The 10,997-nt window shown below is 32.2% G+C and overlaps 1 protein-coding gene across 1 annotated transcript; it reads left to right on the forward strand.

Annotated features, from left to right (window-relative positions):
- Positions 1-1,193: 1,193 nt before the first annotated feature.
- On the forward strand, positions 1,194-8,167 carry LOC114174932 (actin-related protein 8-like). Its single transcript, XM_028059665.1, has 12 exons — positions 1,194-1,643; positions 1,733-1,821; positions 1,928-1,998; positions 2,104-2,171; positions 2,640-2,701; positions 3,417-3,514; positions 4,933-5,014; positions 5,240-5,382; positions 6,409-6,554; positions 7,208-7,341; positions 7,465-7,583; positions 7,796-8,167. Exons 1-12 carry the CDS (start codon positions 1,330-1,332, stop codon positions 7,871-7,873), a joined length of 1,404 nt encoding a protein of 467 aa, XP_027915466.1. The 5' UTR covers positions 1,194-1,329; the 3' UTR covers positions 7,874-8,167.
- The last annotated feature ends 2,830 nt before the right edge of the window (positions 8,168-10,997 follow it).

Below are 10,997 nucleotides of genomic sequence, written 5' to 3' on the forward strand. Positions count from 1 at the left end.
TCCACGGCAACAATCTCTTTAGCACCCTCTTTTGTTATGAAAAATGTCTTGATACCTTTTATTATAATTATTCTCGTATAAATAATGTTAAAAATATTTATAATAATTATTATTTATAATTATAAAATATCTTATAATTTAAAATTAGGAAGAAAAAATTAATTTATGATTGTCTAACTTATTCTTAAGAAATCATATTAAAATATTAAGAGATATAAATTCTTAATTGATATCTCTGCCTCTCTGATGAATGGGAGAAAGAAAGGGAAAACAAATAGTGAAAAGTGGATGATGGAGAAGAGAAGAAGAAATGATAAAATGGTGGTAGAAGATGAAGAAAAAAACTAAAGGGAAGCACAAACAAACTAAGTTGGTAACATGTGGTAACCTTCTAAACCAACAAAACACGTTGAATTATTCTAAAGAAAATAGGAATTGGAATGAAGATAAAAAAAATAAAAATTGAAAGGATCATATTTTGATAAATTTCACACAACTATTGTAACTTAAAGAAACAACTCATATTATATAATCTATACTTATATCATATTGTTAATACCAATGTCGTAATCTTCTAGTTTAAGATAAAAGTACATACTATATTTATCATTTAAAAGTTCAAGTATCATGTTACCAACAATTTGGTAAATGCCTCATTCGTATAGTTAGATAAAGTGAGTTTCAAGAAATTACTCAATCTCTAAATAGTGCAAAAATTTATTGAATTGAATAATGAGATACATTGTGACCCTTTGAAAGTCTTTCATACCAACCTATGATAAACTAATACTTTATTATATGTGATAAAATGACCCACTCCCTAATATTTTCCTCTATTCTCTTCATACCTAAGAGAACATAAGTTTATAATCAATTTAGTTATTTAAAGATTAAGAAAATGTTATAGTTTAATTTATTTTCATCCAAACTATCTGAAAGAGAACTATTAGAAATTCATAAAACTATTTCAAGTCTTATAAATTCATTTAAAATGCAGTGAATTCTTATGATTAAAATTTCAAACCTCAAAAATCTTGATGGAAAAATGAATTTTTAACTTTTTTTTTTACAATTCATTATCTTATTATAAAATCTTTTAATTTTTTTTAAGTTTTTTAAATATCAAAACAAATTTTAAAATTCGAATATAATAAGAATGATTTTAGTCTACGATAAGAAAGAACCCAACAATACCATGGAGCAGTGTAAGTAAAGCAGAAGAAGCGCTCCCATAAAAAAAAAAAAATCAATAGAGAAGACCCGACAAATTACGGTTTTCAGTTTTCTACCCGCAACTACGAACGAGATCCGTGGCGCGTTATCGTCGTCATGGCTACACTGCTGAGAAAACTGTGCGAATCCGCGTCGCTGAAGCGACCGGGTTCCAATCCGAACCCGAATCCGAACCCATCATCGGAACGCGTGCCATCTCCTCTGGGCGCCTTCGACACTCTCCCCGCCGACATACTCATGCAAATCGTGCGACTCTTGGGCCCCAAACACGCCGCCAGACTCAGCCTCCTCAGCAAGTCGTGGCGATCCATTGTCTCCGACAACGACCTCTGGGTGCACTTCCTCCACACACACCACCCTCACTCGGCGCTCTTCGCCGAAACCGCTCTCAGCTCCGGCTACCCTCTTCCGTAAGTTACTTAACTAACCACTCTTTTCCAACTTTCCACCATTCCACCACCACTTGCTTCTTCGATTCTGCCCTAATTCAAAATTGCAGGACCTTATCTGCTCCGAGCTCGCCACGTGGCTCGCTCCAGCATGTTTACGCCCTCCGTGAACGCCTCCCTCCGTCCGTTGTCATCGACGGTTCGTTTTTTCGAGTTTTTTTTTTTTTTTTTGTTTATTCGTCGTTATCTCTGGAGACTCTTTTTTCTGTTTTTGTGTTTAGTCCTTTTTTTGTCTTCGTCTTCAGGGGGTTCTGGCTATTGCAAATTCGGTTGGAGTAAAGGCTCTTCTCCTTCTGGGCGATTCGCGACCTTTCTGGTGACGTGCTTCGTGTCTTGATTTTCTTTTTGGGGCCAAAGTTTGGAATTGAACTGTTTCGTGTGTTGATTGAGGGCTTTTTTTTTGTTTTTTTTTTTTGTGCAGGAATTTGGCAACGTTGAAACGCCCATGTACACTAGACTTCGACATTTTTTCGGGACTATCTATAACAGGTGTGTGTTGTTGTGCGTTTTGCTTCTTGATGGTGGAAGAGTTCACTACCTCTGATATGTCCTTTATGCTCTGTTTGTTGGAGAAGAGAGAATCGGTTCAATGGAAATGAGTTGTGGAATGAAAATAAATAAGAAATAAAGTGGAACTTGAAGGGGGTTTGTTGAAGATAAATAGAGGAGAGACTAGGAGAGAGATAGAGATAAGAGGAGAAACAGGTGACAAAAAGTACAAAGAGTCCTATTAATTTTAACTTCTCCTCTTTTCTCCCACGCCAAACTACTTATATTAATTCCATCTTCACCCATCCCCTCAATTCCTACTCCAATTACAATGGCTTACGCCAAGTGTGTGCAGATAGATGTTTCGTCATGAAACATGAGCAATCTAGTTGTGGAAGATGCAGTAGTATTTATTGATTGTTTGCTTAGTTCCGTTGGTGATAATATGTTGGGTTACTTGCTCTGTAGGATGCAGGTGAAACCAAGTTCTCAACCAGCTGTTGTTTCTATACCAATTTGTCACTATGATGGTCAGTTAAGTTAAATTTTATGATTTTACTGCTGTTGTTAAAATGTGGATCAATATTGAGTAAAGCCTTAAATTGGTCTTGTGAAGATTAGTGCCACAATGCTTTAGCCATTTGAATATTTGTCACCAAATTAGTCTTTCAAAGATACAAACTAGCTATTAAGTTTGTACTTTTGTGTGAACAACCTCAGTCTTCCACAAGGACAAATGTGGTGATAAAGTTTTTTATGCACTCTTGGTTAAATTAAAAAAAAAATGTTGCTTTGATCCCTATAGAAGAATACTTACATACAGGTCCATGTTGTTTGCTGGAGTAATAATGGTATTAGATTTTGCTGAGTTAGCTAATGTTTTGTTGTGGTAAAATCTAACAGCATCGTAACTAAAGCAAATAGTACAGACTGAGCTGAAATACTTTTTCAAATGGGGGCCAAAATGTAGAGTTTTTGGTCGGGACCAAAATGCGAAAATTTTCAAATAGAAGGGTCAAGTTGTTAATTAGATCTACACACATAGGATGTGTCTACTATTTGGTGAGAGGCAAGTAAATTTTGACTATAACCATGCATGGATGATCAAAATTGTTTTGCTTGAATTTGATCTTTCTTAACCATCTATTTTAGTTATGTGGTGAAGATTATAGTCACTTATTCTCTTACCTGATACATATATGATATTCTAGCTGTATAATGTTCTGTGTCATTTCATACTTGCAGATACTGAATCAGCCAAGGCATCAAGACAGCAGCTTAAAGAAGCAATCTATGCTGCCCTGTTTGACATGAATGTTCCTGCTGTTTGTGCTCTCAATCAGGTAACTTTTTCATTAGAAAGGGGATTTTAAGTTTGACTTTATCTCTAATCAATGTGAGATTTTCAAAACACTCCCTTACATTGAGGATCGAATAAGTGTGGGACGAAATATTTGTGAGTGGTTCGAAACAGGCCGATAGCAGATAATATGATAAATCCAACAAATCATGCTAGGATAAACTTCAATATTATTTTAGATAGTGAACTTTAAGCTTAACCCAACCTTTCAAATTCAACTTGTAAGGTAAAATTTACACCCACTTATTTTCTATAATTTGGCTTGTTTTCTAATTGATATGAGATCTTCAACTATTTTAACAAGAATGAAGAACAATCCGTTCCAATTTCTATTTTTCCTATTCTAAATAAGTGTATTCTAGTTATCACTTCAATTTGTTTTAATCTCTCTCTCTCTCTCTCTCTTCCTTTAAATAAAGACAACAAGTGCCCTTGCACTTCATCTCTTTTAGAAAATAATAGACAGCTTACCCGTGTTTGTCACGTCAGTTGAACTTATAATGATGAATCAGGTTCATGAAGGTAATATTTGGCATTTAGAATGTAAAAATAAATAGATCATTGAACTCTAGTTCCCTGCTTTATATCTTTTTAACAGGAATCAAAATATACCGGCATTCCTCATGTCTCTTGTGTTCTGCTCTGTTTGTAAGATGCTCACAAATCATTTAACATGTTTTATTCCGATGTAACACATCTGCCAAATGGCACTCTAAATTCTAGATGTTTGTCCTTCTCATAATGTTGATGGTATCATCATAATAATGTGGTTTGTATTATCCTTTTCTAATTCCAACTTGGTGTGGTGCATAGTTGGTATACTGGGTAGCAGCTTACAGTGGCTGACCTGAAAAATGCTTTAGCTGGGCATAGTGCATATTAAATGGTAACAAAGGATGTCATGTTCTTAAGCCACTAAAAGTTTATGGGTCTTTGCTTTGATCTAACATACAAGAAAATTGTATTATGCTATGTTCTAAATTGAGTTCCTATCTTTTATGAATTCTATTATATGAAATTTTAGCTTACTCTCAATTTAATTTTAGATTTACATTGATGTCCATATATTTGACTTTTAGAAATTCATATCCATATCTGGTACTGGGTAAGCAGTATACTTCCCATGTCTTGCTAGGTCAGATGTGAAAATTCCGGAAAACTGAGGGATTAAGTGGAATATAGTTGTAGTTCTATTTTACCTTAAGAGCCTTGGTGCAAAGGAACTGGTTTTCAATTAACCTAACAGTGTAAAATGAACTGCAATTAGTCAAGGGTAGATTTTTATGTTTTCCCATGTAACTGTCTACCCGTTTTGTTCAGTCATGTCTGGGTGTTTATTTCAAATGCATTATTTTATCTGCACCATTATTATTTATTTCTTTTTCTACTTTATAAATCCAGGGGACTTTAGCTCTGTATGCTGCAAAACAAACTTCTGGGATTGCTGTTAATATAGGCTTTCAAGTGACATCCATTGTTCCAAGTATGCTCTACAGTTTATTTCTCTGATGTTTCTTAATTTACACAACGATAAATTCCTGGAAATGCCTTAGTCTGCTTTCTTTGTTGGGTTCAGAGGTAGTTATGACTTAACGTTACCTTTTCTGTTTTAATTCATTCGTCGTTCTTTGTCTAAAGAAACTGAGTTCATGGACAGTATCTTTTTTCTCCTTCCCATTATGAGTGCATGTGCACTATTGTTTTGCAGTTTTAAATGGTAAAGTGATGCGAAAAGTGGGTGTGGAAGTTGTGGGGCTGGGAGCACTAAAGCTTACTGGATTTCTTAGAAAACAAATGCAAGAGAACAACATAAGTTTTGAATCTTTATACACTGTCCGCACTCTGAAAGAGGTATTATTGTTGTCTTTTCTGCTTGAAATAGTTATTTTAATTTGAGATTTTTACTTAAATTTGATGTTTCACCGCAGTTGAGAAGATAAAAGTGGATCCCCAATAGTGATTATTAACTTTATAATACATGATTTTTAATCTAGTCAGAATACTTTTTCTTCTAAGTTCTCATTAAGTTTAATTTGATTTTAAATTTTCACTTCACACCTTTTTAATCCTAATTCACCCGAAGGAACAGATGAATTTCAAATTCTCTTTCCTCTCCTCTCAATGCAAGAAAATATGTTCTTCAGGGAAAACATATCCTATGCAGCAGTAAGAATGGACCCAAAAGTCCAGGTATCACACCTTAATAGTGTGTAATTATTACTAAAGAAATCCCATTTAGCTGACCATGCAGTTTCAAATTCAAACGGTTGAAACAGGCTCAATACTTTTAGAAAGAGATAAATGAAGTTACAATTGTTTGTGTCAAATGAGAGAATACGGAGTGATAATTACGCTGAAACATGCGTGTAAATGATATTCAGTTTGATCGAATCCTTCTAGAGTTTATGCACGTTGAAGGAGAGAATACAGATAGATATTCAGTTTCCTCTAAATCATATATGAAATCATTAGTTATATACAGTGATGCAAATGACTTTTTTCGTGACAAGGATTCAACAAAGGGAGCTCCAAGAGATATATTCCATGAACTTTTCAGAATTTGATGATGAGATTTGATCAAACCTTTGTGTTCTCTTTATATATATATATATATATATATATATATATATATGTATATGTATATATGTATGTATGTATGTATGTGAATATGTATGTATGTATGTGAATATGTATGTATGTATGTGAATATGTATGTATGTGAATATGTATGTATGTATATATTGTTTGTCTCCTTTCCTTTTTCTGGTTCTCCATTTAAGTTTGGTGAGAGTGATTGGGACCATACTTACATGTTTCTTTTTGTTCAAAGTCATCTGAATTAAGTTGTCTGATATTTCATTAGTTGCATGGCAACAGAAGCTATGTTATGTTGCTGCTGACTATGAAGCTGAGCTATTGAAAGATACAAAAGCATCTTTTGAAGCTGTAGAAGGGTTGTTTACACTCTCAAAAGAGCGGTTTCAAACAGGGGAGATCTTATTCCAACCACGACTTGCTGGGGTGTAAGTTTTTGTACTTTTTTGCAGTATGGTTAGATTCAGTATACCACTATATCTATTGGTTCAGAGGTTTTGCTCATATCTACAGTGACTGGGTGCGATCCAATAAATTAGCATCTTATTATCACCGTAGTTGAATGACAGATTAAAATAAGTGCTTACCAATTGCAATTTTCTCTTGATCTTTTGTTCTAATAAACTTGATTTGGTATTTCAGCTTGCTATCAGAAAAGAGTGATGACATTTTGTTGGATAGACTGACAATTTAGCTTGATAATTGACTAGACATTTTTCATTTTAGTTTTGTTTTTCCCAACTTTTAAATTTTTTCAATGATTTAAGGTGTGTTACTCTTTTTTAGATTTAGATGGAGGCTTGATGAATTATTATTGTATTGGGAGATTTATGTCTTATCCTAATTCTACTTTTCTTTTTCAATCTGGTAATAAAAAGAACTAGTGTATTTTACAAATGGAAAAATGAACGAGCCCACTCCAACTACAAATTGTAGGTAACTTGAGATTAAAAAAGAGTGGGAGGTATACACAACACGTGTTAGGAGTTTGTGAACGTGTAACATGAGCCCTAACACTGGGCTTTAGTTGCTTATATTTTTCAGAATTGAATCTTGATGTATTTTTTATTTCTTGGTCTAGGCGAGCAATGGGTTTGCATCAGGCCATCGCACTTTGTATGGATCACTGCTATTCTGCAGAATTAGCAGTTAACAACGATTGGTACAAGACTGTTGTCTTATCAGGGGGAACTGCCTGTTTACCTGGTTTAGCAGGTCTCTCTCTCTTTATATATATATATATATATATGGGCCATTTACATCTTTGCAACAAAGCAGAATGATGAAATGGAACAACTTAAGATTTTTAATTAAACTTTTGGGATTGTTCCGTTTCAGAAAGGTTAGAAAAGGAGCTTCATTCGGCACTTCCTCCTTATATATCCAATGGAATTAAAGTCATACCTCCTCCCTTCGGCGTGGATACTGCATGGTTTGGTGGAACGATTATTGGCAGTGTGAGTTATCCACTTAGTCTGATTAATGTTCAATTTTTGTCTGCTGCAGAGGATGCCAACTTTATGTCAATTACTAAGTATTGAAACCATCTATAAAACTGCATTGACTTTCGGATAAATTGATTTTTTTTCTTAATAATCTTGTGCCAACTTGATTGTCGGTTACACACGAGTACGTTTCTCTGAGGGTAATTGTTTTCTCTGATGTACAGTTGAGCAGCTTTCCTGGTCCATGGTGTACCACAAAAAAGCAATTCCGTCAGAAGTCTAAACTTAACCGCATTTGGTGATTACTTGAATCTAGATTTTCTTTTCTAAATGGTGTAAATTGTATAACATGCTGTTTCCTTATTTTACAACACGGGGCAGCAACACGAAAGAATTGAATTTACTGTTAAATTAACTTGTATTTTAGTGACAATACTTGTATACATATGTTTGGCGATAGAAAACCCTTATAGCAGAAAGTTTGGAAAAAAAAGCTTCCCAGCTTTCGGTATGTGTTGTATTGTACCACCGTGTGAAGAAATTGTTAATGTAGTTTAAATTTCAATGCACATGCTGGGGGGTTTTATTTATCAAAATAGTTCTGAATTTATAATGCATTCTGAGGTTTATTTTTCTTAATACTTGGTCATTGTTCATATTAGATTTGAACTTAGTTTCATGAAACTTGGAGGAAAGCTCTCAAAGTCTTCTATACTTGCATCATATATTTTAGTCGATTTAAGATGTCGTAACTTGAGAGTTGACGTCCTTGTGACTACATTCTACAAAATTTCAGTCAATCTTGTGATTACCCTTTCAACCAGTAGCTTCTTTTGGGACATTGACTATCAATTCTAGAAGGTTGAAATTTATTGAGGTAGAAAGCATGTAATTGGGGCAGCTTGCAAATGCAGCTCATCGTGGGCAATAGGCTTTTTTGGTTGGATGGTACATTGTTGGCTATAGGGATTTGGGAATATTGATTTGGTTGTTGACCCACTTGGTTATTTATGTGCTGGTTTCTATACTGCATTTGAACGCTATTATTTGCTAATATTTATTTTTATTTGAATAATTGACATTGAATTTGAGAAACGTTGGCAGAGAAAATGGTCTTTGTAATGAAACAATGTTACAAGTCAATAATTTGGGCAAGAAGAATGTTACGTGTCCCGTTACCATTGTAAGTAAAAATATTGGTGACATTATGTATTTGGAAAATATATTTGTTTCTTTTTTACTGTTTTTCAAGTTTCAAATGGATTTATATTTTGTAATGACAACAAATAAGAGTTGAGTTCAATCACTTTGTAAAAATAACTTTATCTCAAGTGTCCAGTGACACATGGTCACATGATTATTTTTAGAGTAAAATAAAAAGAAGACAATTTATATATATATATATATATATATATATATATATATATATATATTTTTTTTTTTGTTTAGGTATCAACCTATGTCATTTTGTTATTTCCAAGTCTTTGATCAAAGTACATATTTCAAATTGTTTTAATTGGTTCTATCTGATATAATGGAACCAATTCATACTTTACGAAGATTATAAATTGTAAATTTTTAAAAGCTTCAACCTGCTTCATTAGTTTTGTTGCTGAGGAGAACAATACTGAAAGGTTCACTTATACGACTAGAATAGGAGTTTGTGGAATGAGAGTGTAGATTTGGGTGCGGGTGACTGGTTGGAGGGAGGATTATATTTTTTTTACGTTACTTAAGGATCAAGGTTACGAAAAATCATATTTTTTCTATTTTTTTTTTAAATGTGAGTACAAAAACAAACGTTTTTCATATCACATCCTTAATAATACTTTGATGATATTCTTTTGTTCCATTTACTTTCTCTTCTTATAAAGGGGATAGAGTCTCTATGCAAATATTTGAAGATGTTTATCTTGGTTTAATGGAACGCAAAGATTATTTGTGCGGATATATTTTGTTAACAAAAAGGATAAATTGCTTATATATTTACACTTTTTGTAAAGAAAATTGATGTGACTTCGAAAATTAATGTGACTTCGAAACATTTGGATCAATGGAAATTCCACTTAATAAAATAAAGTTTCATGAATTTGCTTTTTTTGGAAGACATGTGAAGGGTTTTGGTCGTTGAAATTTGCATTGTGAATGAATATTCTTTTGTTAAGGATGTAGATGATGACGTCCTAGTGGAATTTGATTTCTTGATTGATATGTCTTTCATGGAGGATGTTACTCTAATTGTTAATAGTTTGCAGGATTTACGATAATTAAATTAAACTCCTTCAGAGGAGGTAGGGATGGCAACAGGACGGGGACGAATTTTGCTATCCCATACCCATCCCCATAGAAAAAATTCATTCCCATATCCAAACTCAACGGATATCAAACTTTTGTCCCATTCCCATCTCCACCGGGTAACGGGTATAATCTCGTACCCGTACCCGTTTTCATACTACTTCAATATTAATTTTAATTAATTTTTATAAAATAATAAAAATTACAGGTAAGGAAACATAATATTATCAAATATTCAATATTAGGAGGATGATTGTTTCTTCGATATCAAATACTTTGAAATAAATTATAATTGTTTAAATTTTAGATTAGAATACCAAATAAAATTTTATGAGAATCAAAACATTTATTAAATTTGCAAATATTAACGAAACTTAGTTGATAAATTTTAAAAATATTAACAAAAATATAAAAGGAAAACAAATATTCAAATTAAAATATATTTTAAATGTTTGTTTATTTCAATTTTTTAAATTCTAATGAATATCTTTTTTATACACTAACAAAAGTTATAATACATCATTTGATCAAAATGACGCAAAGAATAAATAATAAACATAATAATAAAATTTTGACATAGATCTTGTATCTTTTGAACTCCAATATATGTTGGATGGTAATAAAAAAATATTCATGGCAATTACATTAAAATTTTATATTGTAGTAAATAAAAGTTATTTATACAATTATAGCGAAAAAATTATAGTATGATTGATAATAAGTTAGAAAATAAAAAATAATTAGATAAAATATATCGAAATATTATTCTGCATGATGAAAATAAACAACAAATAAAAATATTAAAAAATTAACAAATGTGTGTCTTAGAAATAATTTGAGAGACTATTGAAATAAATCGTACAAAGAAAAATAAATATGTATAATTAAGAGTATGATAAGATGAAAAATACCTTAGAAATCTAAGAAAACTTTTCAAATATCAATATATATACTCAATGGTTGAGAAATAACGAAAATCGTTTTAGTGAAACAAAAAAGTTCTTCAAATGAAACACAAATGAATAATAATAAGTAAATATTTTTTTTATATTACCTAATAAATGAAAGGTTTATGTTATTAAACACTTAAATTGAAAGTACTAAACATTCTTATGTGAAAAGAAAATATAT

The sequence above is a fragment of the Vigna unguiculata genome, chromosome 3 (assembly GCF_004118075.2).
Source record: "Vigna unguiculata cultivar IT97K-499-35 chromosome 3, ASM411807v1, whole genome shotgun sequence".
NCBI lineage: Eukaryota > Viridiplantae > Streptophyta > Magnoliopsida > Fabales > Fabaceae > Vigna > Vigna unguiculata.

What these genes read in the sequence shown, in the direction of transcription:
- LOC114174932 (XM_028059665.1), top strand. Translation starts at nt 1,330, where the DNA reads ATGGCTACACTGCTGAGAAAACTGTGCGAATCCGCGTCGCTGAAGCGA. An exon ending in TCCGTCCGTTGTCATCGACG is followed by an intron (nt 1,822 to 1,927) that starts GTTCGTTTTTTC and finishes CTTCGTCTTCAG; the next exon opens with GGGGTTCTGGCTATTGCAAA. An exon ending in GTGGAACGATTATTGGCAGT is followed by an intron (nt 7,584 to 7,795) that starts GTGAGTTATCCA and finishes TCTGATGTACAG; the next exon opens with TTGAGCAGCTTTCCTGGTCC.